Source organism: Equus asinus, chromosome 10 (genome assembly GCF_041296235.1).
Source record: "Equus asinus isolate D_3611 breed Donkey chromosome 10, EquAss-T2T_v2, whole genome shotgun sequence".
NCBI lineage: Eukaryota > Metazoa > Chordata > Mammalia > Perissodactyla > Equidae > Equus > Equus asinus.
This window is the reverse complement of record NC_091799.1, coordinates 80,613,494-80,628,487: the sequence shown is the minus strand read 5'-3', so window position 1 is coordinate 80,628,487 and position 14,994 is coordinate 80,613,494. Positions and strand designations below refer to the sequence as shown.

General features: G+C 38.5%; 1 protein-coding gene across 14 annotated transcripts in view; it reads left to right on the top strand.

Moving 5' to 3' along the window:
- Positions 1-14,994, top strand: part of SPEF2 (sperm flagellar 2) — a 177,533-nt gene that overhangs the window by 106,391 nt on the left and 56,148 nt on the right. For all 14 annotated transcript variants that reach the window (XR_011506509.1, XR_011506510.1, XM_014831226.3 and 11 more), the window contains 4 exons: positions 4,135-4,262; positions 4,346-4,484; positions 8,145-8,282; positions 12,966-13,117. Coding sequence is in view for 12 of the 14 variants with exons in the window: in XM_014831226.3 (XP_014686712.3) it covers positions 4,135-4,262; positions 4,346-4,484; positions 8,145-8,282; positions 12,966-13,117 (557 nt within the window). In the remaining 2 variants the exon portion in view is untranslated. The remainder of the gene's footprint in view (positions 1-4,134; positions 4,263-4,345; positions 4,485-8,144; positions 8,283-12,965; positions 13,118-14,994) is intronic.

The window sequence follows — 14,994 nt, the reverse complement described above, 5'->3', positions numbered from 1 at the left end:
GGAGTGCTGAAATGAAGGCCACCAATGGGTTCTGTGAGGACTAATTTTCTCCCCAGTACAAGCAGAGATGCACTTTCCTGGAAGAATGACTTCCCCAGAACACATATCCAGCAAATTATAGCCCTCCATCCATTTTCTCATGCCCTCATCATAACGCCTCCAAAGGAAGTTTAACCTCTAATTTTTTAGAAATAGAAAAAATTTTTTGAAGCCAACTAAACTAATGAAAGAACAGATAGCTCTCTGGCCTGAGAACTTTAAATGGGTGCGTTAGTGTAAGGCAGGAGATGTAAGGCAGGAGATGCTCAGGTAAGCCCTGGAAGCTCCATTCAGCACTCTGTTCTCTGACAACCACAAAGCACAATTGCCACCTACACAAATCTGTTTGCTCTAATTGATAAGTCATCTTAGGAGAATCACACAGAAAGGTTTTTCCTTTAAAGCTTTTTAAAACGACAAGAGCTTTTTGAAAGACTCCATCCCTGTCTTCCTTCACTGCGGTCCTCAGTGATTTCTTACCTTGCTAACTCTTGGCACTGACCATCTGTGCCCGGCATTTGAGACCCAATCATGAATTGTAGTGATTTGTGGTGTTGCTGTCATTTTTGGGCTTTCCTAGGGAAATGTCTTATCTCCCCAATTAGATGATGGACTCTTTGGGGGAGGGTAGGAAAACGTGGAATAATTCACTGTATTCAATACAGAATCAAACACAGTGCAGAGTATGTAATAGATTCTTGATAGGGCTCTAACGAATTCATTAAGTAGCATTGATGGGGAAATTAGAACGGAAAATATTTGAAGATGAGAACATTAAATGATATAACTATGAATTTGTGTAATTGATATCACTCAGCCAAACAGAAGCTACTTTTAAAAATAAAGATATTCAAAAACTGTCTTAGAAGCAGGATATAGAAGTGGTTGTCTGGAAGGAGATAAAATTAAAATTCTATTATTTGGCAGGGGCAAAATATGGCATAAATATTGAAATCCAATCCTTAACTCCAAACCTTGAAGCCCTTGAGAAAAATAATTCATAGAGGACAAGAGGGAAATAGAGAGCAGGAGTAAAAAAATAAACATTAACACTGAGATACGGCACCAGCTCCCATGTAGATCTTCTAGTAGTCAGGATTCTGGCAGAAAACAGGTGATAATTTGAGGGGAGTTGAATAAAGGATATAGCCGTTAAATAAGGAAACCTACAAGGATTAGATTATTACCCTGAAAACGAGAGATAGCTGGGAGCTATTATGGCCACTAGGCCTGAGAAGGTGAGGAAAGGGAGCAGAGGCTTGGACCTCACGAGGACCTCTGCATGAAGAGGGCCATCTGACTAGAGCTGTGGCCTTCAGCAGAAGGATGCAGGCACGCACAGCGACCCAGCAGAAAAAAGCAGGGAAATACATAACCAGACCTCAAGTTCCTGCTCTCATCTCTTGCCCAGGAGGTAAAGGGCAAGGGAGTTTCCTAAAGCAGTTCTCATAAGTTAGTCTTCCAGAGCACTGAGCCGGGTGGAGAATGAAGGCTAAGAAACTGGTCTGGAGGGGCAATGGGTAGATAGGCAGCACAGACGTCTAGTTACCTAAGCAAAACCATGTAGAAAACACATTTTGCTACAAATAGAAGTAGCCTTGGGCCTAGAAACAAAGCAGGCCATGGGATCCATTCTAGTCCTTTTCCCACTCTAAATTTCTCACACAGAGTTGCAGTGCTTGCCTGCCAAGGAAGAAGAAAGACAGATGCCCAGTTAAATTTGAATTTCAGATAATCAACAAATTTTATTGAGTATCCTATTCTTTATCGGGTAACACTAGTTCCAGGCCTTCCTAGGACCCAGATCTACCTTACCTCAATAGGCATGTGGAAGGAAAGGGAGAGAGAGAGATTGCTTTCATACCTGACTCTCCCAGGAGGAGACAGCAGCCAAGTTGGAGAGCCTGGTTCTTCCCCTTCTTCCAGCCACAGGGGAAGGTGCAGAGAGAACAAAGGAGGCAGTTGGAGTGAGAGGTATTTGCTTTCCAACTTCTGAAGATTTGGAGAATATTTGCTTTGGCTACCAATTTCCTATTATGTTCAGTCTTCTCTAATGAAGAGAAGACTATTTAACTGGAAAGCATAGATCTGAAGATCTAGCCACATCACTAAGTTCAAGTCCCCAACTCAGAAAAATTACATCCCAGAGACTGGAAGAACCTACAGGTATGACATTATCAATAACTCATAGAAATCACAGAGGCGATTCTAGAAGACCAGATGTAGGCATATGCTAAAATATTTAATGAAAGTTAGATGGGATTTAGGAATATACAGACCAATAACCTGTACATTAATCCCTGACAAAATTGAGAGAAAATTATTAAACACATGACCTGCGAGCACTTATGAAATAGAAAAGTAATCACCCAGAGCCCACACAGGTTCACTAAGACTAAGTCCTGCTAAACTGGCCCCTTCCTTTTCCTTGATAGCATTTGGGTAGGTGCATCAGGGAAGAGTCATAAACACAGTATATCTTGAGTTAAAAACAGTATTTGACGATTTCTCATGAAGTTCTTATAGATAAATGAGAGCTGTGAACAGGTTATTAATTCACTTAGGTCTATTCGTAGGTGGTAACTCTCTAAGCACAGAGAATTAAGTAATGGATTGAAGTCAACCAGGAGGGAAGTTTAGCAGTGAGTTTATTTAAAATGGTCTTTAGCATCATTCTGGATAACATATCCTTTAAGAGAGATCATGAAAAACTAGAAACTAGAAGGGGCAACTAGGTAAGAAAAAAATGTTAAAATAATATCAGAGGAGCATTAAAGGAACTGCAAATGTTTAATTTGGATAAATGAATACTTGAAGTATGGTTGGACATAGAGTTGTGGGCTGTTAGAACTAGATGGAGCCATCCAGTCTCTTAAAAATTTAACTGATGATAAAATTGGGTTCAGGTGAGTCTACCTACATCCGTGTTAACATTTGTTGAGCACCTGTTACGTGCAAATCTATGCTAGATGCTGGGAATACAAAAACAAGCAGGTTTCATCCTCAATCCCTGCCTACTTCTCCTCACTCAAGTCTTCAAATACTTGACAGGCTGTCATAGGGAAGACTGTATGAATGTAGCCTGTCGTCCTCCAAAGAGCACAGCTAGGGCTGATAAGTGGAAACTACAAGAAGGCAAATTTCTACTCAACACAGGAAGAATTTGAGTTGTGTGGCACTGGAGGGGGCTGCCTTGAAATTTCATGCTTAATCCATTGGTGAGGTCCACAGAGAGACTGATAATCTATCTCTAGTATTTGGCATTTCTCGGTTGAAGAGGAAGTTAGCCTAGATGACCTCTGAGGTCCTCATGTGTGATTCCCTGAGTAAAGAAATGCACAGTCAATAAGGGAATAATTGGTATGGCAAGTTTATGTTGAATATAATATGTATCTTCAATTTTATTTCATTTTGATTATTTCTTGTTTTTGATTGTTTATTTGCATCATTAAAGATAAAAGAAACTTTCTAATTTTCATGATACACACAGCCAAGATAAAACTCTTGGGAAAATTCAAAGAAATAACTCATTATCACCCTGACATGAACTGTAGGTGTTGTCCATACTAGACATGTCCTAACTTAGGCAAAATGTGCCATCTGTGACAATTCAATTCATTCATTCAATAAATATTTCTTGAGCACCTACTATGTCTGAGACACTATGGTAATTATAGGAAAAACTGTATAGTGGTGAACAAGACAACTATTGTTCCTAGCTTTATGATACTGACATTCTCAAGGTGGATATATACAAATAAATAAGCAGTTACAATTAATGTCATTGATCCTATAATGGGAGAAGTCCGGGGTGGTAAGGTACAACTTCAGAGCTTCAGAGAGTGATCTTATAGACTTGTTGGATCACGGAAGGATTTCTGGAAGAAATTATGTCTGAGTTGAGACATGAAGAATTATTTGGAATAGGAATTACCTGAGGAAGAAGAGAAAGGAGAAGCAAGAAATTTCACAGAGAACGCTTTATGTAGTTGCAGTTGCTGCTTGATCTCCTTGCTTAGTGTTGCTCTTTTGACTCAATTATTTGGAAGAATTTTCACTTTGAAATAATAATTTTTATGCTTTACCATTTAACAGGAAATACCTTCATTTTTAGTACCTTACTGGGAACTAATAGAAAGTTCCTACATAGACTCCATCAAAAAAGTACTCAGGCATCTACGAGAAGACCGGCATACTGTGCTTGCCTACTTATATGACATTAGGTAAGTAAAGTTTCCTAAGTTAGAATCTTATAGTTCATAGGTATGACATGTAAGCTCCATCTCATTCTCTTAATGTCTTACAGAACAGGTTTCCAGCAGTTTCTAAGGCGTCCAGATCACAAGCAAAATTTTGTATCTCAATGGCAGACTGATTTCAACTCTCTTCCTGATGACCTGTGGGATGATGAGGAAACAAAGGCTGAGCTACACCAAAGACTGAATGTAAGGGAATCTGTGACCTGCTGGGCCAGGGCCTCCACACTCTCAGATCTTACACTGCAAAATCCTAATTCATTCCCTTCTTACTTTCTTGAGGTGTGAGGATGAGGAGGAAAATGGTTTGGACACTTGCCTGCCAACTCTCAAGAGCAAAGGCTCTTCTGCACTCTGAGTTCAGAATGAGAATGTGGTGGCCAATGCTTCCAGAAAGGGAATCCAAGGCCAGCAGTACAAGAGCATTCTTGGCATCTGTTGTGCAGCTGTTAACCCCTTTGTTGAGCCATGTAACTGTGTCCTTGACTGGTATTATGTACATGTCTATTTTGAAGGCAGGTATATGATTGGTTGATGTCAGGGAGATGGAGAAGGAGAGAACGGCATGGAAAACCTAAAGAGTTGCTTCTATGGTATAGATCCCTGGAGGGAAGGTACCAAATCTTATACATCTTTGCCTCTCCAACAAGCACAATGCCTGGCACTTCGTAGTCAGGCAGATTTTCATAAATTAATAAATGGAGTTTATTACCCTGATGCTTTCTAAAGCCCTCCAGTGTACAAGAAGCCTGATTTCAATCTCTTACCCTTCATCTTTTCTGTGTAAATTTGCAGAGCCCCTTATCCTGTCAGAGGAATTCTTTCCCTTGCCACTTAAGTATAGACTACTAATAGTCAAGTCTGATTATAATCTCAATATTTATTTGTATAACAAAAACAATGCCAGTCTCTACCCCATGGCCCATTCATCTACTCTATAAATATTTATTGAGCATCTGCCATGGTCTTAGTATTGTTTAAGGGGCTGGGGATTCCACAGTGAACAAAAAAATCTATGACCCTATGATGTATACGTTCTGGTGGCCAGAAGACAGAGAATAAGAAATAAACAAGTAAACGTATAGTGATATGTCATTGGCAATAAGAGCTATGTGGAGAACAAGAAAACAGAGCAAGGGGAAAAGGAACATTGATGTACCATTTTGTATATGGTGGTTGTGGAAAGGCCCACTGAGAAGTGAGACGGTGACATTTGAGCAAATTCAGGACAGAAGTAATTGAGTGAGCCGTGTAGCTATTTGGGGAAAGAGTATATCAGGCACAGTGAAAAGCAAAGGTAAGGGCACTGAAAGGGGAGGATGGTTGGTGTGGTTGAAGGACAACCAGGAGGCTGGTGTGGCTGCAGCAGAGTGAACGTGGCTGAGTGGTTGGTGATGAGGTCAGAGAGATCATAGGGACCAGATTAGCTAAGGCCTTGGAGGTCATTATTAGGATATTGGTGTTGATCTGAACAAGAGTTGAAACCTTGGCTTTTGGTTGTAAAAGAGTCTATAGTGGAGCAGCAGCAAGGAGACCGCCTGGGAAACCAATTGGGAAGCTACTGAGATTAAGTGAAGGCATTAGGGTGACTTGGATGAGCGGCTGCTGGAGGATTTGACCCAAGAGGTATTGAATCAACGAATGTCCTGGTAAAACTGAAATATTTTACCTCTTCTTAGACATTCCTCAAATACTAATTAATAGCTATGTAAATCCTAAAACATATCTGCCTTTTCTACCTCTTTCCTACTTACTTATAATGCCAGCCCTTCTATATACTTCTTCTTCCCCATATCAGTCAGGTGATTGTTGGTAGAAGGAGAAGGTTTTTAAATTAAAAATATCTAATGTGGGATTTTTTTAAATTCCAAATATACCACATGTTTATTGTAGACAACTAGATAATAAAAAGAAAAATTTAAAATAACAAATTCATAATCCCATTGCCAATAGTTAACCATTGTTACTACCTTGGGGCAATTATTTTTGCAAAAAGATGTGATTGCAATGTATAGATTGTTTTCTAACATTCTTTTTCAACAGTAGAACATGTTTTCTTTCTCAATAAAAATTCATCATTTTTATGTCTAAAAGATATTCCACTAATGAACTATATCCTAATTTATTTAACAAATTTCTGTTTTTAGTCACCATTTCATTAACAAATATTTGTTGAGCACAAATTTTTTATTGTAGAGAATTATACAGAAAATTTCATCCAGTTAAATACTTATGACATCCTTAATTATTTCCGTGGGCAAAAAAATTACTGAGGGGCCAGCTTGGTGGCGTGGTGTTGAAGTTTGTGCACTCAGCTTCAGAGCCCAGGGTTGCAGGTTCAGATCCCAGCGTGGACCTAGCGCTGCTCATCAAGCCATGCTGTGGCAGCATCCCACATAAAATAGAGGAATATTAGCACAGATGTTAGCTCAGCAACAATCTTCCACAAGCAAAAAGAGGAAGACTGGCAGCAGATGTTAGCTCAGGGCCAATCTTCCTCGTAAAAAATAAAAGACTGTGATATTTTCATTTCATGTGCAGCCCCCATAAGGTAGCAAACCAAAATGCCAAGTGTTCCTCAAACACAGTATCACATAAGTAAAATCCAAGCCCTAGAATCAAACTCCTTGTGTTCAAATTCTTGGCTCCACCACACTTGACACCTAAGCAAGTGACTTAACCTCTCTAAGCATCAATTTTCTCATCAGAAACTTACCTCCTGCTTAGTGTGGGGATTAGTAAGGTAACCGATGTAAAGTACTTAACACAGTGCCCAACACATTGTACATGTTCAACAAATTAGTATTATTGTGAAAAATGTCAAGTTTTATTGGACTGTATATATGTCATTAGTGAGATATTTTATCAAACCATAAATATTTTATCACTATGAATCAGATTATAATAATAGTTTTCACTAATTAAGGAATTATTCTGTGCTAAATACTATGCTAAATACTTTACATACATAAGCTAATTTATTCTATATAACACAGCTAAAAGGTGAGTAATGTTATCCCCATTCTACAGATAAAGTAACAAGAGCTAATATAGTGGTACATGTTACTCAAGACCACAGGCTCGTGTCCTGGCTCCAGCACTTACTCATTGTATGACATTAAGAAGATAACCTCTCTGCGACTCAGTTTCCTCATCTACAAAGTGAAGATAATAATAGTACCTAAGGTTGTTGTGAAGCATTAAATGTGTCAATATAAGTATGGTGACTTATATTCCAACACATATATGAAGGCCTTAGTATTTGGTAACTATTGTTATTTTTATGAAAATTATCAGCACTATTGTTGCTCAGAATCTGGTACATGTCAGAGCTGGGATCTTTAAAAGATTTTTTTACTGCTAGCTTTTTAGTACAAATTTATTTTTGGACAATCCCATTAGGCTCTGATAGCATTTCTTGGTGAATGACATGTTCCACTCGTGATTAATTAATAGGCCTGTGCCCTTGCATTAAATACAGCTGCATGAGTCTTCCACGAGCAAGACACCATTTCCTCAGAAATTCCCTGAAAGGACTTTTTCAACCAAACAAATTTTTTGAGGAAGGATTGGAATATATCAAACAGACACCCACGAATAAAGGAACTGCAGTGGATTTGTGGTAGACACAGGCTTACAATGTGGTGAGCTAGTCTTAGAAAGCGAGGCCTGACATAGAGTAGAAGCAGATAAATATTTGTTGAATGAAGGAATAAAATCCATGAGCACATTAGGTCAAAATTTTCTTTAGAGTCATTTTTAGGACAGGCCAAGGATTTTAGTTTTATTACACTGAGGTAATTTGAGCCATCAATCAGAAGCGTAACAGCAATGTTTCTTTCCGTTCAGGATTTACGAGACCGCCTGTGGGACATTTGTGATGCCCAGAAGGAAGAGGCCGAGCAGGAGCGTCTGGATATCATAAATGAGAGCTGGTTGCAGGATTCCATGGGAATAACGATGAACCATTTCTTCTCACTGATGCAGGTAAGAGCAGCCAGTCATGAATACAAACTCTTCCCTCCACAGCCATGTCCCTCATGTAACAACTCCTTTAGGACTGTGAGGAGTCTGTTCAGGGCTCATTTTACTTATAGCATTCTGCCCAGCCTGAGCTCCTGCTTGCCAAGGAAGTTAGCTGAAATAAATGATTTTGGTCTCCACCAAACGAGCATCAGAAATGGGAGCATCCCAAACAACTAACCACCAGGTTTGCTTCCAGGTGGCCCAGACCTGTGGAGGGGACAGCAGAGATGGTATCTATACTGATTGTTACCTCATCAGCCTCTCACAGCAGACATTCAAAGTGGCCAGCCAAAGCCTGGGAAAGCAAACCAGCCATAAAGCATGGGCTAGATCAGACTCAGCAGGCCTTTGATTCCAGAAAAAAGTTTATGTCTAGACTGGAAAAGCAGACTATTCATCAGAACAACTCGATTAACTTATATGTGCAGTCTGTTAAATAAAAAACTGCACTGGAAAGATAAGAAGATAGACATAGATTTTATTCTGAGACATTATCAACAATAGAGGAGAGAGCATAGACCAAGTCTAGATACGCAGCTGCCAAAAATAAGGGCTGGAGAGATTTTAAGAGCTGGAGTGGGGTAGAGAGTCATAGACCATCTATGTTTGCTGACTGGCCTTGCCTAAAGGAAAAGTAAACTTTCTCCTATCTTCACAACAGGAGGTAGTTCTACCACTTGGAGCAAGCCACCCTCCTAAGTTAGGCACCTCCCCTCCCAGAGGAGCTGGGACGCAGGCTTTCTGTTCCTTGATGCTTACCTTTCAAAGAGAGGTTTCCCAGGTCCTAGGGAAAGACAGACAGTCCTGAGTTCTAAAACTGGCAAGAAGCTTTTAAAAAGATTTACATTTCAAAGGGGCAGATTCAAAGGATTTATAATGACAAGTTTGCTAAAGTAAATACTTCAGTCAGGAGCCTAGGTTAGGAAGAAGCCCATATGAAATTTCGTCAAGCTGAGGAGAATATGAAGGCTGTCTTGGTCAAGCCATGTCTACATGAGTATTTTTTTCTAGAAGAATAGCAATGAGGATAGAGAATGGAAAAGGTACATTTCTAGCCTTCAACTGATTACCTACCTGAGAAGATGCTGCAGGAAATGAGAATATTTAGCTGACAGTCGCCAGAGCTAGTGCATAGTAGGTGTTCAATAAATGCTTCTTCAACTAAGGACCAATGAATGCTAGCACTTCCAGTATTCAAAGAGACAAGTCTCTGGTGCAGGGGCAGTTGGACCATAGGAGGCCTGAGAAGTAGGCAGAAACCTGAGAGGCAGGGGCAGCCTCACTGATTGCTGCCTCCAGGATCCAGGTGGGAGTTAACGAGGCATGGGTTGTGCAAAGGATTAAAGTGAGACACTCAAGCAGCCTGAGCCAGTCTGGCTAGCATCCCTGGGACACCAGCTTGGGCAAGCAGAGGTTGAATGTTGGAAAAGATGTGTCAAAAGCTTATGGCAGATGTAACTGAAATCCTACAGCAAAGGCTAAGGGAATAGAGAATTTTTGTGACTCACTCTCATGTCAAGCAATACATACCCCTTTCGGGAGTGGTATGACTCTTACACCCACAATACCTAAATTTAAGGTTCTCACCCTGAGAAACTGAATCCACATCTAAAAATAACTAGAAGAAAAGAAGATAAAGGAAAGGGCAGCTTAAGGGCTAATGTTTATTGAGTTCTTACTCCGTACGTGCCAGGCACTGTTCTAAGGACTTTCATGTAAGGTACATTAAACCTGCATGACAACCATATGCAGTGAATTCTATTATAATCCTTGTTTCACAGATGAGGAAACTGAGGCAAACATAGGTGAAATGAATGCCCAATGCTGCACAACCGATAAGTGGGAGTGCTGGGGTTTGGGACTCAGGAAGCCTAACTCCACAGCCGTACTCTCAGCCACTGCTTTATCATCAGTGTTGTTTAAATAGTTGAAGGCCTGCCACATAGAACAGCAAAGAGCCCAATTCTGCACTGATCAATAGGAGCCTACAAAAACCAAAGATAGAAATTAGAGGAGAGTAGATTTCACTTCCATAAATGAAGAAAGAGCCTAATGATTAGAACTGTCCATCAAATAAGACTTTTGAGGTAATTGAGCTGCTTGTCCAGGAGGCTCATAAGCAGAAGCTTGCTCATGTTTATGGAGGCCTAGGGGAAAGATTCCTCATCGAGGTCTTCAAGGGCCCATGGTAGTAGGTAACAGACAGCTAGATAAGTGTTTCTCAAAGTGGGTTCTGTGGAACACTAGTCCTACAGTGTTTCACAAAACAAGGATTCAGTGATCAAATGACTTTGGGAGGTGCTACATACTCTACATTTTCCTCTTCCTGGGAGAACGACAGGCGTATTGACATATTAAGGCATCAAGATGCCCTGCAATAAAGAAATCCTTTTGGTATGTTAACCCAGCATTTCTAAAACTGACTTTGCAAAGTTTTTGTTTGTTTTACCTCCAGCAGGGTACTCATTAACAGCCTATAGGACAAGTTTTTTACACAATAAATTTTAGAAAATGCTATGCTAGATGATTTCTAAGATTCCTTTCCAAACTAAGATTCTGTGATAAGAAAAACAGTAAGAAAGCAGTATTCAGTAATTATCGTAAAGTGAGAGCAGTCTTGATCGAGTCTGCTTATATGAGAATCCTGGATATAGAATGGTATCTTATTCATAGTTAGCTATATAATGAATCAAATTATGCTCCTTAAATAAACATTTTATATAAAATAATCACTACAACAAGGCTAGCCTAAGGCACAGATACCAGCACTGTCTCTAATACCAATTGTATGAAATAGGCTCTACTAAACATAATCATTATTAAAGAGTTCAGTTTTCTAAGTTAAGGAGGAAATAATTTCCTGATTTCTAAATTTATTTATCAAGTAATATAATCCTACGGTTTAATGACTAAGAATTTTTGTATAATCTTGCAACACTTTTCTTCAATTCCCCAGTTATTTGTCAATATCCAAATTGTGTTTAGATTTGCATGCTGCTCATTGTAAATGTGACACTGTGCAGTGTAATTTCATGAGCATAATTTACAAAACTGATTTTTTCTCTACTGTTTTACCAAATCTAAGCATGACAGGTCAATCACTTATTGTCAAACTGTGAGATTAGCCCTTATATGAATATTTTAAAACAATTTGGTTTTCCTGCAAGGAAAGAGAAAAATGTTTAGTTTTCCTAGTAATTTCAAAATGCTAGTTTGAAAAGTTACTTAAATATATGTTTTTGTTTAATATCCAATTTAAAACATGTTCTGTAATTTAAAACAATATATGAATGGTAATTTTATTTTGAAACGTAGATTCAAATTAACCAAATAAAGTTCTTCCTGTTTCAGTCATTTAGCTAGAAAAGTTTAATAAAGCAGAGAACAGTGTTTCAGGAGCAATTTGGCTTATGCTTTTCTGTATCAAAACAACCTTGTTGAAATTATCCTTGTCTTTTGCTGTGGACTACAATGTAGAAATAGACATTTATTTGTTCTAAACTGTGATTATGACAGTACAAGACTATTTCTTGAAGTTTCATGAAATAAATGACAACATTAATTGCTTGATAAATATAGGGATCCTTTCATAAATATCCTTGGGTTAGGTTCAGCTGAGGGTTTTGAACGCTAAGTCAGTTTTGTTCTTTTTAGAAAAGATGCTTTCTGTAACTAACTAGATGTCATGGAATACATCTGTGTAAGAGCTTCAATCTTTAGGCCCTCAGGTACTGGTTTAAGTAGCCCCACTAACCAAAGCAAAGTCTGAAGGTTGTTTTTACGCTACCGAAGAGAAGCACAGATACACCAACTGATCTGTCACTTCATGAGAGAACGGGTTGGAAAACTCATGGTCTATGTTGGTGTGTTCGGCACTGCACAGGGTCTCACTCTGCATGCATTTCATCGTCACTGCAAAGGGAAATGAGCTGGCTGGCAGGGAGTCACTTTTGAATAACTGATGCTCACCTTGCCACCAGCTCTACTGTGCTTCCCCACTTCCCACAAGGCACCTACTAGCAAAGCCAGCGGAAAGATTTCTCTGTGAGCACAGGGGAGTGATTTCCCTACTGTACGTATGGAGTAAGAACAGAAACTGTGAAAAAAGAACAATTCATTATCACTTTATCTTACTATCTGTCATTTCTCCACAACTAGGTTAAATCGTTCTAGAGGACCAAAACCTAGTCTTATTTTATATTTCAGTTTTTTGTATTTGTATGTGTAATATTTTTGGTATCTCCAAGGTCATCTAACATGTTACCTATGACAGAAGACACTCAAGAGTTTGTTAATGTATTGGTTGATTAAATACAGGGCACAGAAGAATTCTTAATGTCAAAATAATGAATAACATACACCAGACATAATACATACTGTAATCTTTTGTAATATCAAGAAGAATAGAAATGCCATCTTGTTAAGTGGAATTATACTCAATAAGTACACAGACCGCAAAGTCACCATTTATCTTTAATTTTTATGAAATTTTAGATATACACTTGCAGCCAATTCTTTCTTAATTTCCAGAAAATGAATTTCAACCTAAATGTTTTTAAATAGTGCTTACAGAGCTTATATGGGAAATATGTACAAATCAGCTTGTTCTTTCTTGGATATTAACATTCATATTTACTATTAAAGGCAGAACTGAACCGTTTCCAAGATACAAAGAGACTCCTTCAAGATTATTACAGGGGAATGGAATGCAAAATCCCAACAGATGACAATAAGAAATTTACCAGAGTCCCATTGGTCCAACTGTGTACTAAAGACGTTTTGGAATGCCAACTCAGGTAAGGGAGGCTATTGTGTCGCACTGTAATTGGTCTGAACGTAAAACTTTATGATTTTAAATTGAATACCACTAATAAAAGCCACAGTCCTGTACCTGCAAATCCAAAATCCAAAAACTGAAAATTTTTTCTAACTTTAATTTAAGACTATTGATATGCACTGTTTATCCCAATTATGGTGAATATTTACTCATTTTTGCTGCAGAGGTATATTGTATTTTATTATAGAGTGCTTCCAACAGACTCTGCTAGGGATATTAGTGAATATATATTATATATAAATTTCAAGTTCTTTTTTTTTTTTTTTTAACTTGCTTTTGTTTTTCTTTTTTTTTCCTGGGAAGGATTCACCCTGAGCTAACATCTGTTGCCAGTCTTCCTCTTTTTTTTTCCCTCCCCAAAGTCCCAGTACATAGTTGCATATTCTGATTGTAAGTCCTTCTAGTTCTTCTATGCGAGCCACTGACACAGCATGGCTACTGACGGATGAGTGGTGTGGTTCTACATCCAGGAGCCGAACATGGGCACCGAAGTGGGACACGCCAAACTTTAACCACTAGGCCATCAGAGCTGGCTCTAAATTTTGAATGCTGAAGCGCTTTTGGCCCCAAGAGTTTATAGTAAGAAATTGTGAACCTCTATCACTTTTATGAAAGGTCCCAAGCAGTTCTGTGTGTGTGTGTGTGTGTGCGCGCGTGTGTGTGTGTGACATTATGTAAGTGAAAATTGGAGGGGTTAGGAGTCTTCTTTTACAGGTAAGGAAATTGAGAAACAGGAAAGACTCAGTCCTATGTGATTGTGACTTCATGAGACTGAAAGACTTATTAATAATCTAACATCAGACTCCTGCCAGCAAGAAAATAAACTTGGTGGTAAAGGTGGAAGAAAAATTATATTTTCAGCCAAACATTCCTGTGCGATATAAAACTTTGTAAATAGTTGCTTTTGTAGACCCAGTGGGTGGGGGCAGAGGAAGTGCCAGATCCCCAACCTTGAAAATTTACAAAAAGAATGAAAAATGTCTTTAAGAAATGGGGGAGTGGGAGTGGTGGTAATTCCTGTGATGTGATTCCCAACTATAAAACATCAAAACAGAGCAAAAAGTAAGCATTAAAATAATGAAAAATAAAACTCAAAATCCTTAAAACTTAAGTGAATTAAAAATAACTTAATAAAATAGAATTAAGAATTCAAGTAATATTTTCTCATGACCAGTAAGATATGAAGAGGGGGAAAGAAATAAGTTAAGTTTAAAAAATAATATTCAGGCACTGAACATTAGATTTAAATCTCCAAGGAGGTGAGCCATGTATTGTAGATTGAAAGAAGTGTACATACTTTACTTTACAAGCTTTCTCTGTCAGTGCAGGTCACAGGGGTTACGCAAACTCAATATGGGGTAGTGAATATGTTTTGAAGTCAGATAGATCTGGTTTCAATCCTGGGTCTGTTATTTGCTAACTATATGTAAATAAATTAAGACAATTTATTTGTTTGGGAAAGTCACTCCAACTCTCTTAAGCCTTGGTTTCTTTATCTGTAAAGTAGGGTTGTTGTGAAAGATTACAGAAATGAAATTCTCAGAGCATTTAGTACCACATCTGGGAATCAGAAAACTTGAGATCTAGTCCCAATAACTCTCAGTAAGTGGTGACTGTTATTGTTATTGCATAATATGACAATAAACTATTCTTACTTACGAGCACTATTTAAATTGTGAGTATTGCATGTTCTCTCTTTGTGTGTTTTACCTTCTCTTATTCCAAAAAGGATTTGAAATGTCTTGAACACAATAGGGTTATACAGTGATCTGAAGCTGGTTTCTTCTTTCTCTAGACGTCCTTGGTCTGGTCCCAATATATCCCTGTTAGGCCCAT